The sequence below is a fragment of the Bidens hawaiensis genome, unplaced genomic scaffold (assembly GCF_021521415.1).
Source record: "Bidens hawaiensis isolate Kalapana, Puna unplaced genomic scaffold, B.hawaiensis_p1.1 tig00000296_1, whole genome shotgun sequence".
Taxonomy (NCBI): Eukaryota; Viridiplantae; Streptophyta; class Magnoliopsida; order Asterales; family Asteraceae; genus Bidens; species Bidens hawaiensis.
In genome coordinates this window covers 4,852,120-4,875,144 of record NW_027491024.1, presented here as the reverse complement: position 1 = coordinate 4,875,144, position 23,025 = coordinate 4,852,120, and the positions used below count along the sequence as shown (strand labels likewise).

Sequence of the window (23,025 nt, the reverse complement as noted above, 5' to 3'; positions counted from 1 at the left end):
CTTAACAGCTCGTTTCAGCACGGTTTGACCAATTTTGCACCAATTCAGCAATAAAAAATCAAAAGTTCAGCTCGTTTTTTCCCGTTTCAGCAGGTTACATAACCAATACTTCAAAACGTTTTGTGTTTTTAATCCAGAAAACAAGTATAGGCAAACGTTTAGTGTTTTCAAAACTAGTATGCAAGTATGTCCGTGTTTTCAATCCAAAACCTGGTGTCACGTGTAACAGAGTTTTCTCAAAACCAAATGAATGCATTTGGCTCGGTAACTGTTACCTAGTACAAGTGTTTTATGTTATGAGAGTATGTTCAACAACACATGACTCTAAGACCCACGTATGAACTCACACACAAACTTGACCCGACGAATCGTTGGTGAAAATAAGTAATGTCAACAGTACCAAAAGTCCTAACATGTATCCACACATCATATCATGGCAAAGCAACCAAATATTCATCATACAACTTAACTTATGATCATTCAGTTCACGAGACAGATTCGGGCATGTACAAACTGATTTTATTCACAAAGAAAAGATTAAGGATAAATTCTATAAAATTTATCACAGTATGATATATGAATTGGGTTTCTCAAACAATTTTTATTATATTTTTCTCAAGCATAGAAAACTCACAACAATTCAACCATTACAGATAGGTACTAAGAGTTCAGCAGATTGCGCAACAAAAACTAGTTTAATGGTTCTATCAACTCATTAAACTAAATTGTGTAAGACCAATTGGGTTATCTTTTAAACTCATAATACAAAGTTCCAGAAGTGGAACCAACCCATTTGGGTTTGTCATTAGGGAGTTATGGTGTCCGAAAAATGGACCAGAATATAACTCCCCGAATCAGCTTTGACATATTTTTTTGTAAAATCATAAAAGGTATTCAATACTCATCCAAAAATTACAAAATTTACCTTTCTGGAAACTAGACTCAGAATACTATATCCTAAAATAAAAAATCGATCTATAATCATCATTTAACAGTGAGGTACAGACCAATCAATAAATGAGAACAAATCTGTCAGCCAACTGTTCTCAACAAAACTCAAACCCTAACATGTTTATGACATCACTAGGGTTCTATTTAATCATGTTAAAATCCCCCGTACGAAAATATAAATCCAACAATGATAAAAAGTAAAGATTCAAAAATGTCACTTGCGACTTGTATCAAGATTTTTTAAATTAGAACGCATACTAATCGATTGAATCCAAGACCTAATTGCTTACATTCAAACCCTCGAACACCCAAATTTCTCAAAATTAAAGTATAAATCACCTACCTAACCAAGATGAGCTTCAATCGATGTTAATGAGTGATGAAAGTATTAGCAGTAGGTGATGGATTAGGGTTCAGATTGGTTACTGAAGGGTGGATGTCTGGTTTGTCACACAAAATAATTAGAATGTGGCTATTAATAATCAATAGTCACACTTTTGTTTTAACGTAACTGTTAGCTTTTAGCCATACATAAAAATTTATAAGTGGCTATAAAATAATGTTTTATGGTCACATAAACCCCTTAAGTGTGACCACATGTATAAGCTTTTAGCCACATATGAAACAATTAAAGTGTGGCCATTAACTACTAACGGTCACACATTTTGTTTGTTGTCACCGTTAAATTTTAGCTACATATAAAACTTATAAGTGGCTAACAAACAATACCCTATGGTCACATATACCCGTAAGTGTGGCCATATGTATTAGTTTTTAACCACATCGTTATCAAACTACTGTGAGCGTAGATCATATTTGGCCATAGTTTACTAAGTGTGGCAAGTAAAAGTCACATTTTTTTATGAAAGTGTGGCTAACGGTTTCGAACAACTGTGTTTTTTTTGTCATACGAATTGAAAAAGTGTGGCTAAATGTTCCAGCAGGTGTGATTTTTTGCCACAAAAATCTAATTTATGTGGCTAAAGGTTCTAACAGGTGTGTTTTTAGTCACACGAATATAAAATGTGTGGCGAAAGCGACCTTTAGCCACACATTTAGACCGAGGTGTGGTAAACCGCCCAGAGCATGTGTGTGGCTAAAAGCCAATATTCACGTAGTGTAGGGAAGAACTGTGGACCTTGCACGTACTATAATTTGTGAACATAGGTAAGTACTGCGGACCTTTTACGTGTTCACGACCTTGAGTACAGGTATAGACGGCGGACTATGAACGTACTCCAGGTAGTCTGAGGTTAGTTATTGTAGATATGTATGTATGTATGGAAATAGGGTACCGGGTTAAGTATGAATACGTATCTTCGGATATGTATGATTGTATGATATGTGTATGTATTGTATGTCGCCTGATTAACTAGAACTCACTCAGCGTAGCTGACTTTTAGTATACACGCAGGTGAATATGTGTAAAGAGTTAGCATGAGGATGGCACGTGGCATGGATTGAACGGCTGGCATTTGAAGATGGAAGAAACGATGTTTTAAATATGATATTTTATGTTATGGTTTTAAAGAAAATATTAAATGTTTTGTAATAAACTGTTAAAGTTTTATATTCCGCGAAAGTTTTAATAAACTCTGATTTGCAGAACTGTGTTTAAGAGTAAATCCGACGCTAAACTAGGGCTACCGGGAACGGGGCCTTACAAGTTGGTATCAGAGCAAAGTTCGAGAGATTTAAGCATCCTACATGCTTAGACTCGAACAGAGATTGGGATTTAAGTAAGAAAAGAAAGAGGATGCCAGTTCAAGAATGCCATGTGTCATTCAAGCAAGCTCTGTAACGGTAAGTATATAGCTTATGAATGATAATGTTAGCTTAATTGCTAAAGGGAGGATACGTGTACGTTAGGGATAGGATTAATTGATTGATTGATTGATTATCTGTTTAAAAGTAGAAACTAGCACAAGTGAAATCATAAAGGGAAGTATGTAGAAACTGAGGAGTAATGCAAATAGTTAATTACACTTGATCAATGTTATTAACTACTTACCTTACGAACCATGTGCTAAATAATTCCTAGAGTGATAACGTTTGTGTTTCCTTAGAGAAAAGATAGACGGCTGTTACAAAAGAGGCGAGCACAAGGAGGATGTACTGGACGCTGTGGTAAGACACGTGTCAACCAGATACCCTTTTTAAGAATTTGTGGCAGAGCGATACACAAAAACATCATGACTCCAACTGCAGAAAGTAATGAAGAAGGATCACGCTTGGAGCTTGTAGTCAAATACGCTAAGAGAGTTGCCAAATTGTCACCAAAGCATCAAAGGAAGCCCTTGGAAAGACGAGACGAGACTTGAGACATAAAGAGCCTCATGGACAAGCTACCTTAATAGCTAGAACACATGATCACCACTCGATGACTACAAGTCAGGAGTAAGAAGTATGACCCAGAAAGCAAAGACGATTCAATAAAGTGCGTAAATATAAGAAGTGTTCCTTTTACAAGGAATAAGCTAGGTTTCGGGGACGAAACCTCTTTAAGGAGGGATGACTTGTAGCATCCCGAAATTTCTAAAAATAATATTTAATATATTATTTATTTATGATGGAAAAGTTTACTTGAGTTAGTAGAGAATTAATAAATAATAAGGATGGAAGGATAAGCAGGCTAATTAGATGGAGTTAATTATGGACCAAAAAGGAAAGATGGGCCTTAGGTCCATGGGCTTATAGGAGTATAAATACCCCTTAAAACTCTAATCCTTTCCATTTTCATACATCTCTACACCATAGCCTCCACCATCAAAACACACACTTAACTCAATTCCCGTTTTTGAGAAAACCACCCACAATGACACAAAGATTCCCGGAGATCTAGCCGTCGGAATCGGTCCCAAATTTTAACTTAGTGTTCACGGCATATAAATGAAGATTCCTACCGATTAGATCTTCAATCAGAGGTCGGGAAGTACGGTTTTTATCAGCAATACTGTAGCAGCCCAAAATGAAGATTTCCGACCACTGTTCCACTATTACAGCGACTGTAGCGGTAGGTTCCGGTGAAGGTGAGCTGATGGGTTTGTAGATCGGGACGAGACGGTTCTGTGGCCGCTTGAATCACTAAAATCGGAGTTCGTTTGATATGGTTTTGAACATCTCGAGTGATTTCAAACAAAAACCCAAAGGTACGTTTTTGTTAAAAAGGTTTACTTTTCATGAACGGATTTACATGAAAATTGGTAGGATGATAGATCGGGTCTAGACAAATCATAAAGTTGCAAACTTGAAGATTAAAATGGACTTAACGAACTCATGGTTATGAACGGCTCGCTTAAAATAAACTTTAGATCTAGTATTGAATGTTTTAAGCCTAAAGGTCCAAACTTTATGCTTTTCCGGGCCGAGTTTTACCCGATATCGATCATCGGAATGTTCAAGGGGTTGGTTAATATCATATCAAGGGGTTACACGTTAAAACGGAGATGATTATGGGGGTTGAGAAAGAACCCGTAGCAGCTGCTGTAACTTCGCCTATATCTAAGTTCGCGAGTTGTTAAGTTCGCCTCATCTAAGTTCGCATGAATACAAGTTCGCCCATTGTAAATTCGCCGCATATAAGTTCGCCTGATATGTAAGTTCTCTTATATATCTAAGTTCGCTTATCAATAAGTTTGCTTATATATCTAAGTTCGCTTATCAATAAGTTCGCTTATATATCTAAGTTCACTTATCAATAAGTTCGCTTATATATCTAAGTTTGCTTACAATCAAGTTCGCTTAGATTAAGACCCGGGTACATGGAGACTCGTATATGTATACATACAGGTGTACACACGCGATGGTATGCCTTGTAAGGACTTAAGAGAAGGTTAAAATAAAGGAAAACCATAAAAATGCTATGTAGAAGTAAGCTAATACAAGGCCGTTAGATTAGATTAGATGAGTATTGATACGTGTAACTTGTACAGTCAGCCGAGCTGAGTTAAAGAAGGGATTAACAACTATCGGAGAACGAAGCAGGATTCAGGTGAGTTTCTAGCGCCACTCCTTGTTATAATTTTCGGGGATGTGTGCATACTCGATGTGATTAGTTAATACACATACCTTAAGTGGTAAGAGTATGCCATATATGATATATGTGATAGATATGAATGATTGATTGTCGGTACGCGAACGATCTTCGGATATTGCGCGTACTGTCAGGTTATAAATAAAGGTATGAATAATATATATGGAAGATGTATGAACATTACAAATGAACACTTGTCTGGGCATGAACGATCTTCGGATATTGCACGTATCGACAAGGGGTATGGTTGTTAAATGAATGATGTAAAGAATGCCTAGAGTGTTCTTATGCTATAAATTGTATATGTGAAGTAAGTGTATGCAGGTACAGGAATGGTATGTGAGTTCTATGTCTGACGTAGTAAGTTAGGATGGAAAATCCCTCTAACTTCTGTTGGACATAGACTTGGCAGGTGATGGTGTAGTTAAGGACTGTGGGCCTTATACGTGATATAGATGATAGATGTAAACATAGATAGGGACAGTGGGCCTTATACGTGTTATGGGTATAGACGTCAATGTAGATAAGGACTGCGGACCTTATACGTATTGTAGATAGGCGTCAGCACAAGAAAGAACTGTGGACCTTATACGTGCTATATTTGTGTTGTGGTAGCATGGGGGAGGACTGCGGACTTCGTACGTGCTATGGTTTAGGATTGCAACATAGGGAAGGACTGAGGACCTTGTACGTGTTGTTAATATAGGATGGTATAGGGAAGGACTGCGGACCTTGCACGTACCATAATTTGTGAACATAGGTAAGGATTGCGGACCTTTTATGTGTTAACGACCTTGAGTACAGGTATAGACGGCGGACTATGAACATACTCCAGTTAGTTTGAGGTTAGTGATTGTAGATATGTATGTATGTATGGAAATTGGGTACCTGGTTAAGTATGAATACGTGTCCTCGGATATGTATGATATGTGTATGTATTGTATGTCGCCTGATTAACTAGAACTCACTAAGCGTAGCTGACTTTTAGTATGCACGCAGGTGAATATGTGTAAAGAGTTAGCATGAGGATGGCACGTGGCATGGATTGAACGGCTGGCATCTAAAGATGGAAGAAAGGATGTTTTAAATATGATATTTTATGTTATGGTTTTAAAGAAAAGATTAAATGTTTTGTAATAAACGGTTAAAGTTTTATATTCCGCGAAAGTTTTAATAAACTCTGATTTGCAGAACTGTGTTTATGAGTAAATCCGACGCTAAAGTAGCGCTACCGGGAACGGGGCCTTACATGAATGTTGGCAACTTTTGATGGTGAATTCTTGAACCAGCGATCAAAATCTCGACCTAATTCATTGCAACATTGAACATACTCACATTGTAATTAAGTAAGTAGTTCAAATAAAAAGACTTGGTTATAATTAAGTCTGCAATCAAAAATCACTTTATATCCATCAATTCACATTTCACCCAAAAACAATATGTTAATATCTATCATATTCTAAACCTACAATAGAAGTTTCAACAACATTAAGAACTGGTGACCTAAAATAATATAATTCCTAAAAGCACAATTCAATTCAACAATTGAAACCCTAGAAACCTCATACACTCAATCTGATTGAACCGCAAACGAAAGCAATCGAGATCCGCTTTAAGCAAATTGAAAACCAAAAAAAAATCAATATCACAGATCTCTAAATTTCATATAGTCCGAATTAAAATTCAATCGAATTATAAACAAAAGCACGAATCGATTTAGATATTAGTAACAAAATTATCGATTCCGAAGGATTTTCCCCTAATTCGAAATCAAAATTTAAAACATAATCAATTGATGAAATTAACTGTAATTGGAAAAGCGATAGAGAATCCCATGCAACCTAGAACGAAGAAATCCACCACCAGACGATTGCAATATAAAACCCACGTTCAACGGGTGATTTAGGCGGTCGTAGTTCCAAGGAAAGAGGCATAACTTTTGGAGCATGTTTGAGGTTTTGAGAAAGTGGGAAGGGTTAAGGTAGTGTTATGACCAGTGTAAATGTAGTTTGGTTGAAGAATTTATTAGGGTAAGGATCCGGGTTTGGTGACCCACAAGACCCACGAAAAGTAAAGCATAAACGGGTGTAAACCGGGTTAAATCAATGAGTGGGTCACCATTAAAAATTCAAGAAAATCTGGTAACTCTAAAAAAGGGGGGAACGACAACATCGCGACACCTAGGACTTTTGGACTTTCGTCTATATAATATATATTATAGATATATATACATTATAGTTATATATATACACACACATGCCTTTTATATTCTCCAATATTTTCGAATGGTATTTGTATTCTCTAGTTAATCAAGAAATAATAATATTCACAACATAAAAATTATTATTATTTATATAACTGTTATTCTATTACATTGCTATACAAACAATCCCACACAGTTTTATCATAAATCACCAAATGGAATCCCTTATGACTTCAACATTCAATTGCCAATCAAATATTTATGAAATAATAAATGTACCTTTCATTCCTCCCAAAACGATCCCACAAAGTTCTCCTATCATAAACCTCCAATTTTAATAGGATTTTACTTGTATGCCAAAAACCAACATTTGTTTTAAACTATCATCTAATATATAGTTTCTTTATGTCTTAAGTTAATCACTCTATTTATATTACAACTTTCGTTTTACTATATGTAAGATAAAGAGCCGCGTTCATTTACATGGACATAGTGGTCCTTTTACACCTTTAACATGGACATAGTGATCATTTTATACCTTTAAGACACTTTGTTTATATATTTTTATTTGTACATTTTTTGGTGTTTGCAAACGAAGGGTATTTTCGGTATCTTCTCAAAACATGCCAAAATTGGGAGCTGCGAATCTGAGCTTTAGAACAATGGTCTGGCTGCTGAAATAGAAATGGGTGGTTGATGGATCAAACCATTTTTGGTTTGAAGGTTGAAGCAGATAATCCTCCATATCATGTGTTAGGATTCGAGTATTGCAACACACACACAAACACAAATAATATACAAGAGAAATAATAAACGAAGATGAACACGCGAGATTTACGTGGTTCGGTCGGCTGACCAACGTCCACGGGCTGCAACAAGGATATTTTTATTATTGCTATCTGCCTCACTCGTGATGAGGAATTACAAGTATAAGAATAAATATATAGATACAAGATTAGGATTTTCCACTTGTTCACCAAGAAAACTAATATGAGCTTTAATTAAAATAAAGTGGGTCAACCCATTTGATCTCTAATTTTTTGCTTCATAGTTCTCTTGAACAGGACCCAAAACAATCGAGCCTCCACATTAAACCCAACAATCTCCCACTTGGAGGCTTGATAATCTTCAAACTGCCTACTGATGATTGCTTGTATCTCTTGTAATCTTCCTTGTCTTCCTGGTTGCATCTGCCTCTCATCAGTTAACCTGAACGCCCGTTGAAGCTCCCCTGAGCTCCAACACATCAGCCATGGCTACAACTGCCACCGACTCGTTCTCTGTCCCTACCGGCTCTCACTTACACAAACTGCCGAATCCTGGAATACCTTGAGAACAAACAACACTCTCCATATTAAGCATGTAATGTTATGGAGAGACTTTAACTGTTTGGTAACTCTTGTTAAAGCTTTGTCTGACTAAACTGTGGGTGCTCCCACTGCCATGAAAACCTTTGACTGTTTTTTCTGGACCTCTTCTAGCACATTCAACCTGAATCTGACTTGTGGCTCTGGATTTATCTCCTGCAAAACAAACCTTCTTCTGCCCACTAGACTCTATGAACCAGACTTTGGTCTTCTTCTGAACTGGGTTTGTCACTCCCTCGGATGATAAACTGACCATATACAACGAACCCCTCTTTCTTCCTCAAGCGATGACAAGAATTGCCTTTATAACTTTCCACTGCTCGTTCCCAAATTTAACCTCATGTCCCTGTTCATCCAACTGCCGGACAGAAATCAACTTTTTCTTTAAGCTTGGAATCACTCTAACATCCTTCAAGGTCCATGAACCGGCTGAAGTAAATAAATTCATGTCACCCATGCTTGTAACATCAAGAACATCATTGTTCGTCAGTCTTACCTTACCAAAATCACCTACCTTCAAATTCTGCAATGCTTCACTGTTGTGGGTAGCATGAAATGAAGCACTAGAATCCATGACCCAGGAATCAACATTATCCTCAATACTAAGAACCAAAACTCATCATCTGAGCATTCTTCTGCAGTGTTGACTTCTTCTTTTTCATTCTTATCATTCGGACACTGATTCCTAAAGTGTCCCGCTTCATTGCAGTTCCAACATACCACATCCTTCCAAGTCCTAGACTGACTCCTTTTTTTGTTCCCGCTCCACTACCTCTGTTATTTTTCCTTCCTCTGCCAACATACATTAAATCACTTGATAATTCACCTGAATTTCTTCGCCTAAAATAAGATCCCGAATCCTATCAAAAGTGAACTCACTGGTAGAACTAGTAATCGTTGTAAGATTCTATGACCAGGTATCAGGCAAGGATGATAACTATGTAGAGCCTGAACCTCATCCTCGAATTTGATACTAACTGACCCAAGTCTTGACAAAATCGAGTTTAATTTGTTGATGTGCACTGTAACCGAACTTCCTTTTTTCATCTTCGTGTTCACCAGTTCATGAATTAGGAAAACCTTACTAGCTGTCGAAGGCTTTTCATACATATTAGACAAAACATTCATTATCCCACGCGCTATGATTTCCTTCAAGATGTTGAACACAACATCCTTCGACAACGACAATCTAATAACTGCCTTGGCTTTCTAATCCAAAGTTTCCCACTCATCTGGTTTTATCTTCTTCGGTGTTTCACCCAATACCTTGTTCAAATCCTTCTGAACTAGCAAATCCTCCATTTACATTTCCACCAACCAAAGTCTTTACCATCAAACTTCTCAATTTTAAGTTTCCCGCTCTCAACCATTATCTTAAACTAAGAATTCCCGACTTTGGATCTCGGTAACAAAATCAGTAAAAATAATCTCGGACAAACAACATAACCCCCGACAACCATAACAAAACCACCCGGCTAAACTGCCCGATAAACGCCAAAACCAACATAACCCCCGACAACCATAACAAAACCACCCGGCTAAACTGCCCGATAAACGCCAAAACCCAATAATCAAAACCCGCTACAAACTCATGAACCAACCCCAAACCTAATCAATAATTAAAAACTTAAACAAACTGAAACACGTAAACATGTTTTCTTTGGCTTCTTTCTAATAAAGAATGGTTGATTGATATTCACAATAAAAAAACCTACTGCCTCGTTTTTTGTTGGAATGATTGGTCAACACAGCAATAGAACTTTGTTGAATCTTTTGATTTCACTTGGGGACGGCTCTTAGTTGTAACCGATTTGAACAGTGGTTATTCTCGACACAAACAATTGTGTTATTAATTAACACAATAATGAATTATTAATTATAAGAAAAAATGTGTGAACAATATTTGATGGTGGCGGCTGTATTGATTCATATAAGACATAACTTTTTACTTCAAGCCTTCAACTTGATCAAACATATATCTGAAAAGTATAAACCTCAATCGATGGCTGGTTGGCTACGGCTGCCGATGACGAACCTAATCCACCAACTCTTCTCTCGCGATTGTGTTCCACCCGTGTATAATCGTAACCTCGACTCTTGATACCACTGTTAGGGATTCAGGTATTGCAACACGCACACAAACATAAATAATCTGCAAAAGAAATAATAAACGAAGATGAGCACATGAGATTTACGTGGTTCAGCTGACCTTTGTCCACGGGCTGCAACCAAGATACTTTTATTATTGCTTTCTACCTCACTCGTGATGAGGAATTACAAGTACAAGAATATATATATATATATATATATATATATATATATATATATATATATATATATATATAAGATTAGGGTTTTCCACTTGTTCACCAAGAAAACTTATATGGGCTTTAATTAAAATAAAGCGGGTCAACCAATTTGATCTCTAATTTTCTGCTCCATAGTTCTCTTGAACCGGACCCAAAACAATCGAACCTCCACATTAAACCCAACAATCTCCTACTTGGAGGCTTGATAATCCTTTAACTGCCAACGATGATTGCTTGTTCCCTCTTGTAATCTTTATCAAGTTGACCCGTTAAAGTTGAGTACCAACATTTTTTGTTCATCCATTGCATAGGCAAATATAATTTAAGCTTCAGAAGATGGAATCTTTGACCAAATATTCTTGCAAAAAAAGATTCATCATGTAGAGTTGGTTGGACGGGTGATCATCGGATCAAAACGGGCCTGTATTTAAACATATAATTTTACTTATAAAGTTGACCCGTTATGGCTGACTAGCCGCACCTTTGTTCATTCTACATAACCAATATATATTTAATATAAATCTTTACCATTTTAAAATTTGATGAAAGCCTTTCATTTGCTTCTCTTCGATGGAAGTTTGATTTTCCCAGAATGTATCCTAATTTTTGGCCTAATTCTTCTTCTGATGATCGATTCAACCTCTGATAAAAAAGATATACCTTGGTTATATTTCATCTCTTCAACAAGTTTAGTAATGAGCATAACGGCCCTATTGTTCCGATGGAGAGAGGAACCTATGATTAGCTTTTCGGGAAATTTCCAAACGAACATTTTCAACGAATAACTTTTATTTTTTTTTATTTCATCCGTTTGGGATAATAGTAGCCCTTACTTGACCAATTTACAATAAACAAATCGTTAGGCTACTGAAGTGGAACGGGTGACTAATGGATTAAACAGGTTTGGGTTGAAAGTTGATACAATGGAAGAATAATGCTTACCCAGGTAAGAAAATGTTACGTTTATTAACGTCTGGTAAAGAATTTTAATCTGTTTGTTGAAATTAACTCCTACTAGTTTCAATATGTGTTTTTCAGCTAAATGACTTCGGGTCAACACGGGTTATTTTAAATAAATCAAGTTGCCTCGGGTCTAAACATGTATGGGTTGATTTGGGTTCCGAGTAATATGACTTTCTGTATTAACTTGTCTTTCAAATTATTTAAACCTTTTTATATTGACCATATTTTAAAATTGTTCAAAATGACCACTTTTTGAAATTACCAGTACCTCAACTTTTGTAATTCAATTAGACGAGTCAAAAACCTAACACATCTTCCTCATCAGCTTCATTTTTGCAAGTTAAACAGTTATTGGCTCCCGAAAATAGTCAAAATTAATAATTAATAATACTAAATACATAGTCGACCTAAAGTGTCATCACTTTTACCAAATTCTCTTTCAACATTTATATTTTTTAATCTTAAAATACTTAATAAAAAATTAAAAAGAATGACGTTAAATCAATTTTGTCACAGCTATTTTAGGGGTTACACCTTCACCAATAAATTGAGGATGAACAATAACATGGTATTTTAATAGACAAAACGTGAATTGAAGGCTCCAATCAAGTTGGTGTAAGAATAAATATGGATATGTATATTTATGTATGGCATACATGATAATTTATATTATAATAGATCAAAGTTAACTAACTATACCTTATTATTATATTAGCTAGGTAATTGTTGATGCACCAAATTACCCTTTCTTGCTAATCAAGGGTTTCCCATTGGGTGTATATAAATATATGGAGAGACTAATTAACATCATTGAACATAACCCTAAACCTCACATAACAATTTCGTGACCCTCTCTCCCTCCATATTATTTGGTTTCTCAAGAACCCTAATCCCCGTCGCTAATATACATCCTAAAGGGGAACCCACCCAAGCTGACTGTCATGTCGTCTGGATCGTTCTCATCAGCCGTGGCCTCTCTCTCTCTCTCTGCTGTGACAGGTATGTTTTAGTTGTAGGTTTATCATAATATTCAGGTTTTCTATTATATACATGAAGAAATGATCAACATGTGGTATCAAGTGCGATGTTGATTAATCAGTTCTTCATGTCTTCCATTAACTCAGGATCTAAACCGGAAGACATGGACTAAAATCTGATAAACCCTAACAATTTTCGGTTATGTTATTAATTCGTTTTATTTTATTATCATTATTAAAAATCCGAATTTAAGAAACCCTAACAATTTTTCGGTTTTAAAACTCGTATCTGATATAAACTGATAGTTTTTTCGAATTCTGATAAATTAATGATCTTCGGGTTCATAACAGTTTTTCGAAAATCTGATATAATGTTTTACTAAATTTTATTTAGATTGACCAAGATATTTCAAATTCTGTAAACTTAATAAAGGAATTACTTTGAAAATAATCAAATCTTGGATAAACAAACAATCACTAAGAATTCAGATCAAATATTATAAACTGTTCATCAACTTATGGGTGTATGTGTTACGGTTAAAACAGTTTTCGAAAACACTAAAACCCGAAAACGCATCAAACCAGAAAAGTAATTTCCCGAGACTAACAAATTTTTTCAGTGAACAGACACTAAAAATTTTGCTAATATTTTGTTTGCTAATATTAGTTCGATCCGCACTAATATTTTGTTTGCTATTAACTGTACCAATGTTTTGTAAATACTTAAAATTCATATTGATTACTTTTACAAAACATATAAAAAGCTTAACTTGAATGAATGATGATGTACACTTCTGCCCAAAGGTGATGTGATACATCTAACATATCATTGAAGTCTAAATACAAGTTGTGTTAGTTTAGCTTAAACATGATTTAAATGTATCACTTCTACCCAAAGGTGATGCGATACATCTATACCTAAGCAAAACTAACTCGTGCATGATTAAAATGGTTGCTTCACTTATGCTCAAAGGTGATGTGTTACAATTGTTTTGCACATATATTTAAGTAAAATTTAATTCTGCCTAAAGGGTGATTTATCTTTTATTTAAGTAGATTTTATTAATTACATTAGTCTATTATTTTGATGTTAATAATAGATATTTATTATCACAGCTTCATAATTTAAATGGTTCTTATCTATGCATGCATTAATTTAAATTGCCCCTAGTTCACTCTAAGTTTCTTCTAGTTTAGTATCTTAACATTCTCATATAATTTCCAATAATAGCTCCGAATGGTGGAATCACATCATTAACCGGTGATAACTTTGCTGCCTGGAAGGAATCTCTTATGCTTAATCTCGCCTTCCTGGATTTCGACTTTGCTCTAAACGAGGATGAACCTCCAGCACTAACCACTGAAAGCACCCCTACTCAGCACTTATTGTTCGAAAATTGGAAGAGATGTAACCGCATGTCTCTAATGCTTATGAAAAACTCCATTAGCATACCCATAAGAGGATACATTCCAGACTCTGAAAATGCTCAAACCTATCTGGTTTCTGTGGAGGAACAATTCAAAGGGAAGTCTAAGGCGCATGCTAGTACCCTTCTTCTCAAGCTGGTGACTACTAAGTATGATGGAAGGAGTGGCATTCGTGGGCACAATATGATGATGAACGACATGGCCCATAAGCTGAAGGGATTAGACATGGAGATCAACGACGGTTTTCTGGTGCACTTCGTCATGACCTCTCTTCCAACTGCCTATGAAGCTTTCAAGATCAATTACAACACCCAGAAGGACAAATGGACTATGAGTTGCTTACCTTGCCACCAGTTCCAAGAAGAGGAAGAACACTAATCCAAGAAATGAGTTTGCTAAAGTTCAGAAAACTAATACAGGTGCCTTAACTAGCTCTCAGAACTCCACTGGAAATCCCTTCTGCAAGTTTTATAAGAAGTACATTCATAAGCAGAAGGACTATTCAGACTTTAAGGAGTGGCTGGCTAAGAAAGGTAATGATCTCTTTATGATACTTGAGTCCTATAATTTAACTGTTCCTGTTAATACATGGTGGGTTGATTCTGGTTCTATGGTTCATGTGACCAATTCTACTCAGGGATTCCTTTCAATCCGGAAGCTAGAAAGAAACCAAAGAACACTAAGTTTGGGAATGATAAAGAGCTTGAAGTCAAGGTTGTGGGAACTTTACAATTAATAATGAAAACTGGTTTATGTATTAAACTTTATGATACTTTATATATTCCTGAGATTACTCGGAATCTTGTATCAGGACCAAAGTTAGACATGGACGGTTTTGATGTTTCTCATGGTCGTGGCAAACTAACTATTTCTTTAAATTCTCAAGTGTTTAGTTATTGATTTTTGGACGGGGGTCTGTATAGATTAGATATAGATGATAATTTTTCTAAATCTTTGTTGTCATATAATATAAATGAATCACTCACAAAGATTAAGGAGAAACGAGACTTAGAGACTTCTTCTATGTTGTGGCATCAACGTTTAGGCCACATCTCACGAGACCGGTTAGCCCGCCTCGTGAAGAATGAAGTCTTACCACATCTCGATTCCACCGATTTTGGAACATGCGTCAAATGCCTTAAAGGCAAAATGACATCAGCAAATAAGAAAGACGCCACTAGAAGCTCTAATTTATTAGAACTCATTCATACTGATATTAGTGGTCCTTACCCCATTGCTGGCATAACTGGAGATACATCATTTATCACCTTCATTTATGATTATTCCCGATATATGCACCTGTATCTCATTAAAGAAAAATATGAATCTTTAACAACTTTTAAAGAATATAAAACTGAAGTTGAAAAACAACTAGATCGTCAAATAAAAGTTGTCTCTTCAGATAGAGGAGGTGAATATTATGGAAGACATATTGATGTGGGTCAGCCCCTGGTCCATTTTATGATTTTTGTAAGGGTCATGGGATCGTGAACCAATATACCATGCCAGGTACTCCTCAGCAAAATGGTGTCGCTGAACGGAGAAATCGAACCCTTATGGATATGGTACGCAGTATATTATCCAACACTAATTTACCTCTATTTTTCTAGACTGAAGCCTTAAAAGCAGCCGTTCATATACTCAATTGAGTTCCTTCTAAGTCTGTCCCTAAAACTCCTTATGAACTTTGGACAGGAAGGAAGCCGAGTCTTAATTATATGAAAGTATGGGGCTGTATTGCTGAAGCAAAACTTTATAACCCTTTCCTAATGAAACTTGACCCTAAAAATGTTACCTGCTCCTTTATCGGGTATCCTTAAAATTCAAAGGGTTATCGTTTCTATTGTCCTTCCCATGTCACTCGTATTGTAGAAACCAAGCGTGTCGTGTTTCTGGAGGATTACAAGATCAATGGGAGCAATACTAACCCTTATGAAGAATTGCAAGAAATACAAGATGGGGGGGGGGGGGGAGAGACTCTTCGATTACTATAACTCCGATTATTCCTCTTGTACCCCATGCAATTGAACCTTCTGCACCACCTTCTCCACACTCAGAACCCGTTATAACAGAAAATGAAGGCACATCAAACACTCAAAACCAAGACAATGTTGAACCCGCTAATCAACTCAGGAGGTCTTCCAAATCTACAAGACCTACTAACTTTGATGATTATGTCACACACCTGACTAAAGCTGACATTGGAAAGCTTAATGATCCTATCTCTTATAATGAAGCCATGAGTAGTGATCAGTCTTCTGAATGGAATAAAGCGATGATTGATGAGCTTGATTCCATAAGGAAAAATGACATTTGGGAATTGGTAGAATTTCACAACGGTGTCAAACCCATAGGATGTAAATGGGTGTTCAAAACAAAACTTGATCCAAATGGGAACGTTGAACGCTATAAAGCGAGATTGGTTGTAAAGGGCTACACTCAGAAAGAGGGAATTGACTATCAAGAGAATTTTTCACCTGTCTCTCGAAAAGATTCATTAAGGATCGTTATGGCCCTAGTAGCTCACTTTGATATAGAGCTACATCAGATGGACGTGAAAACCGCTTTCCTTAACGGAACTTTAGATGAAGAGGTGTACATGAAGCAACCTGAAGGTCAAGAACATCTAGTCTGTAAGCTCAAGAAGTCAATATATGGGTTGAAACAAGCATCACGTCAATGGTACCTAAAGTTTGATGAAGTCATGAAGAAACAAGGTTTTGCAAAGAACCAAGTGGATCAATGCACCTACCTCAAAATGAGTGGGAGTAAGTTTACTATACTTTTCCTTTACGTAGATGATATTCTATTGACAAGTAATAGTTTAGACATGTTTCATGAGTCCAAGCGATTACTCTCGCATAACTTCGACGTGAAGGATCTCGGAGATGCTTCTTATGTTATTGGCATCGAAATTCACCAACACAGACACAGAGGGATCTTAGGATTATCTCAAAGGTCCTACATTGACCGTGTCCTTACCTGTTACAAAATGCAACATTGTAACCCAACTGCAGCTCCTGTAGTTAAAGGAGATGTTTTCGGGGCATTCCAATGTATGAAAACAGAGGTTGAAAAAGAGAAAATGAGATTGATACCTTATGCATCAGTAGTCGGGAGCCTTATGTATGCACAAGTTTGTACTCGCCCATATATTGCTTATATTTCTGGAATGTTAGGTCGTTATCAAACTAATCCTGGCCTTGAACACTTGAAAGCAGCTAAGAAGGTGCTTCGATATCTTCAAAGGACGAAAGACTACAAACTGACTTATAGAAGAAGTGATAATTTAGAAGTGGTAGGTTATTCTGATTCTAACTTTGCTAAATGCAAATATGACAAGAAGTCCACTTCGGGGTATTTCTTTATGTTAGCAGGTGAGCCCATCTCATGGAGGAGTCATAAGCAACATATAACAACTACTTCCACTATGATGGCAGAATATATAGCTGTTTATAATGCTACATGTTGTGGAATGTTGCTTAAAAATCTGATTTCTGGACTCAGATTAGTCAATTCCATTTCTAGACCATTGAAGCTTTATTGTGATAATTCAACTGCCGTTAATTTCTCGAATAGTAACAGTTCGAGTGGTGCTGGTTTATATCTTGATACAAAGTATTTTTTTCGTGCGTGAACGAGTTGAGGAAAATAAACTTTGTATTGAGTATATTAGTACATATAATATGGTAGCGGATCCGATGACTAAAAGTCTCCCACCTACAGTTTTTGAAGAACATGTTGCTAATATGGGATTTATTGAAGACCTTATTTAATTGCATATTGTACTTATTTACATTTTATTTAATAAAATTTCCTCAGTTTTGATTTTGTATGTCTCTTAATATGTTCTTCATGCGTAATGGCATATAGAAAAATTATTATACAAATCAAATATTTGAAGGGCTTACTTATATAATTTTGATCATAACTACTTAGGTTTTAAACAATGACTGCAATATGATTAATGGGCGTCTTGAGCTGATGTTCAATTCAATGACTGTATTTCTCTGCTCCAGTTTGAGTTTAAAGCTAAAATGAGTGTTAAAATCTGCAGACTAATCTAATGCTCATAATAAATGATTATTTGGCCAAGTGAGAGAATGTAAGAATAAATATATGGATATGTATATTTATGTATGGCCTACATGATCATTTATATTATAATAGATCAAAGTTAATTAATTGTACCTTATTATTATATTAGCTAGGTAATTGTTGATGGACCAATATACCCTTTCTTGCTAATCAAGGGTTTCCCCTTGGGTGTATATAAATATATGGAGAGACTAATTAACATCATTGAACATAACCCTAAACCTCACATAACAATTTCGTGACCCTCTCTCCCTCTATATTATTTGGTTTCTCAAGAACCCTAATCCCCATCACTAATATACATTCTAAAGGGGAACCCGACCAAGCTGACTGTCATGTCGTCTGGAGAGTTCTCATCAGTCGTGGCCTCTCTCTCTGCTGTGACAGGTATGTTTTCAGTTGTAGGTTTATCATAATATTCATGTTTTCTGTTATATACATGAAGAACTGATCAACAGTTGGATGGCTGTTACAAGTAGCGGAAAATGATCAACTGAATGTTATTAAGAGCCCCCTCACACGCATCATTGTGCAATCAATTGACCGTTACCACGCATCTCCTATAACTATGACAAATGTTTGGAGTCATAGTTTCCGGCACCGCAAACATCGCATCACGAAACCAGGTATGTTTTCATTCTCACTACTTTCCTTTACATATTCTGTTAAATTGCATGTTTTGATACAAGTATCAACTCTTACCGAAAATAAGTTTAAAGCTATGTTAATTTGTTGGATGTTCAGACATTCCTCAGTGCATTCATCATGTTAGGTTATTTTGAATGATATGTTAGCTTACTATCTCTTAAATTAATTACCGCTATGAAACCTTCTGATGTTTGTTCAATGCTAGACTAATTTTGTCAAACACTGACGTTGGATGACTAACTTTGTTTTTGGTATTATTTGAAATATGACCGAAATATAATTTGAATTACGTCGCCAGAATATAATTGATTATAGTTTCGTTAGGATAACGTAGTCTTAAGAGAACTGATATGTTATTGTCACCTGATATGAAATTTACCTGTTTTTTGGTTTGTTAAAAAGTGGTTTCTTCTTTAAAGGTCGAGAGATTGAGTATCGTTAATTGGTTTAATATTGTTAGAACAAAATTGATATCCTTAAAAAAAATAAAAAGATACAACTTACTGTATATACAATTTAATGTGATCTTTTTTTCGGTATTTAATTTCATCACTTACAATTTAACAATCTAATCAGTTTGAACCTTTACATTAACTAAATAGGTTAATTCCCTCTTTACACTTTTGTAACAAATTTCCGAGCATTTGATTTTCCACATCATGACTTAATAATTCATATCAATAAAAAATACAGATTAAAAACAGAAATGAGCACGTGACAAGGGAATGAATCATCTGTTAGTTTAAAATAATATAAATATTTTACTATATTTTATACAAAGGTAAAATAAACACAAACTATTGTTTCAAAATAAACAATCTTCTTGAACAAATATCTTGAGATTTAAAAGCAATCTTTCAAATCATCCATAGTTCCATGCCAAGTGACTAGGAATGGGCCGGAGTGGTGGTGACGGGCTGCGGTGGACGGAGGGCCCGATTGACGAGGGATGGGCTAGAGTGGTGGTGGCGGCAGGTGGTGTACAGAGGGCTCGATAGACGAGGGTTGGGCTGGAGTGGTGGTGAGTGGTGACTGACGAGTGAGGTGGTGGTGACCAGAGGACGGAGGTGGTCGGAGGCAAGGAGTAGAGAGATGAGAGAGGTGTGAGTACTGAGTTTGGTGGATGCTGTGTTGTTTTGAAATAATCTAGGGTTACAATGTTATGGCATCTTATATTAGTTTATATATTAAAATTAAAATAAATTAAATTTAATATTTTTGAATAGTTCGGATATCCGAACTATCTGAAAATACCCAAATGCTATCTGAATTTTCGGATAATTCGGATACGAATTATAGGATAATTCGGATTCGGATACTTTTGAACACCCCTACATGATACACATGAATTGTTCTTGTTTAATCCAACCACTGCTACGTACAAGACATTGTCAAACTCTACTGGCCAAGGCATCTTTGTAGACTCCACAAATACAATTGCTTTCTTCAAGAACCATTTGCACGACTACAAAGTCATGCACGTGATCTAAAACCCACATGCCTTCGAAGCCCATGTGTGCTCCCGTTTGCTAGCATATTGGACCGAAATACCATTCCCAACAAAAATAGAGTACCTAGATCGCAAATTATGTTGGTCCACCGGGACTTAATGTGGTGCGACTGTCTACTATACAATTACCCAACCGCTGATCCGAGGTAAAAATGTCATCGTCACATTCGATGCCTTCTTTGGCTTTGTGACAGAGCTACAGTTCCCACCAGTTCAAACAAATGGCGTTCTAGAAACCAACATGCTTACTGTTCAAGATGCTCTATACATGTTTGTTACAAATGGACTACAAAAGCGGGCACTCCAACTATGAATGCTAATACAAGACCATTGGATAAATGTCTTCACCCCTCCTCTGATCCCTCCTACACCAGAGCGTTTATAGTGCTCAATTACATACTACATGACGAATGGGAAGTGGTTTGTCATGAGTAACTCACATACCCTTTATGAAATCGCTACTGGTATGAGGCCCCTTCAATATTTTCACACCACCAATTCATTGGATGCCGATGTAGGTGCGGTGTACATGGAAACCGTAGTGGCACCGGATATATAATCTTAGTTACTTTTCATGTTTAATAAATGCAGTTACATAAAAAGAACCCATCTATAGTGTTTCTCCGTTTCTACATCTTTTTAATGAAATTTAATTTAATTGTTATATTGATTATATTTATTTGGTTAAGTGATTTTTATAATATTACTATGACTGACTATGAAAACCAAAAATTTTTGTTTCTTTATTTCTATTAGGCGACACAAAAGTGTAAAACTTCAACCGACTTAAACCTACCTAAAGTGTAAAACTTTATAATATTAGGCGACACACTTCCATTACTAAAAAAAACGCCAATTCCAATCATATGCCCAACTGATCATGACGTTCACAACGTTTCCATGTTGTGTTCACTTAACAAATATTCTCATGAAACAAACTTAAAAACGTACTTACTCTTACATTGTATGAGGTTATTTCTTCCAATTCATGATGTCTTACACAAATGTATCAATTTAATCAAACAAATACACTAATAGTTAGAATAATCATTATTTATTTTTCTACATCACCCAAATACCCTTACAATCTAACACGACTTCATATCATGCTTTGTAAGTAACATATCCCTGATAAGATAATTTCGTCCTACACAACATATCGATCACATTGTCACGCCCTCAATTTTTGACTAACGGGGTTTTACGGTGAGGCGCGGAACATAACAGGATTTAGCCATGTGTCATAACGAACAACCAAATTATAATGGAAAATATTTAAATATTATTGCTCATCATAATTGAGGCAAGTACATTTACAATAAAGTTTTTACATTTGCGGAAGCGTATAATTTATGAAAACACTTATAAACCTAGAGTGCATGTCAAGACGCTCCGTCATAACATTTCATTAAAGAATCCCAACATAATTGGATGCTTAGTGGGATCCATGCATCCTAGACTCATTTCAACTTCGCACGTACACCTTAAACACCTGAGAAAGACATGCTAAAACGGGTCAACACAACGATTGGTGAGTTCACAGGTTTGAATTTATAAACAAGTTTGTCAAACAAACCATTTAGTAAGTAAACAGTGTAAATAATAAAGCATGGATAATGTATGCATTAGTAATACCGCTAGTTAATTAGGCTAGCAATCATGTTACATAAGTGTAAGTTCCATCGTGACCGAGGCTGACTTGTTAGTTTGTTTGCCACCCACGGAGTCTATTATTAGACTAGTGTGTTTCTAGTAAATGAGACGTCCAGCGACTCCCTCAACCGAGAGCCCCGAGGGGGTCGTCAAACCCAGTAGCACTACCTTTCATTACCGAGCCAATGTACAATTGCTAACGGTCCTATGTGCATAGGAGACTTCAGTTTAAGTTCACTATGTACACATGAGGTATTAAAAAGTCTACAATTATCCAAAAAGTTTGTATGTTGCATGCTTTCCCCCCCAAAAAGAGTAAGTAAAAAGTGGGATAGTGAAACACACCTCGAATGCGGTTCAAATTGAAAGTCAACTGCTTAAGTTAAAGTTGTTATAGTGCCTAAATCATACAAGCACTATAAGTATTTGCTAAGCGATTCCTAGAATCCCTTAGTATCCAAACAATTCCCTTGTTTATTTGAACTTTGACCAAAGTTTGACTTTTTGTTGACTTTGACCAAAGTGTGATTTTGTTTACTTTGACAAAATTTTGACTTTTCGTTTGACTTTTGACCAAAAGGTCCAAGTTGTTGATCGTTGACTAAAAAGTCCAAGTCTCGATGACCGAAGACCAAAGTTTGAGTTTTATTGATCGTTGACCAAAATGTTGATCTTTGCCCAAAATATTTACCGACGACCCGTTGGTGACTTTTGACCAATTTTCTAGACTTAGAATGATTACATGATGTTCCTAATCACAAAGAATCAAGTAATGTACACTTAGCCACTTTTCATACAATCTTATGACTAAGTCCAATTTCTACCACTTTCAACACTTCACAAGTAAGACTAACCATATAGTCAAATAGTTCTAAGTTGACCCAT

The 23,025-nt window shown here is 36.0% G+C and overlaps 1 protein-coding gene across 1 annotated transcript; it reads left to right on the top strand.

The window, feature by feature from the left end:
• Nucleotides 1-13,751: 13,751 nt before the first annotated feature.
• On the top strand, nt 13,752-17,868 carry LOC143619300 (uncharacterized). Its single transcript, XM_077091261.1, has 7 exons — nt 13,752-13,776; nt 14,035-14,565; nt 14,651-14,764; nt 14,869-15,049; nt 15,155-15,532; nt 16,365-16,864; nt 17,030-17,868. The coding sequence occupies exons 1-7, from the start codon at nt 13,752-13,754 to the stop codon at nt 17,866-17,868; spliced, it is 2,568 nt and encodes an 855-aa protein (XP_076947376.1).
• Nucleotides 17,869-23,025: the final 5,157 nt, after the last annotated feature.

Bases quoted from the DNA above. Each gene is read 5' to 3' on its own strand.
- LOC143619300 (XM_077091261.1), top strand. From the start codon at position 13,752: ATGGTTGCTTCACTTATGCTCAAAG. The intron at 14,566-14,650 runs GTTGCTTACCTT...AAACTAATACAG, and splicing joins GAAGGACAAATGGACTATGA to GTGCCTTAACTAGCTCTCAG. The intron at 15,050-15,154 runs GTTAGACATGGA...GGGTCTGTATAG, and splicing joins AATCTTGTATCAGGACCAAA to ATTAGATATAGATGATAATT.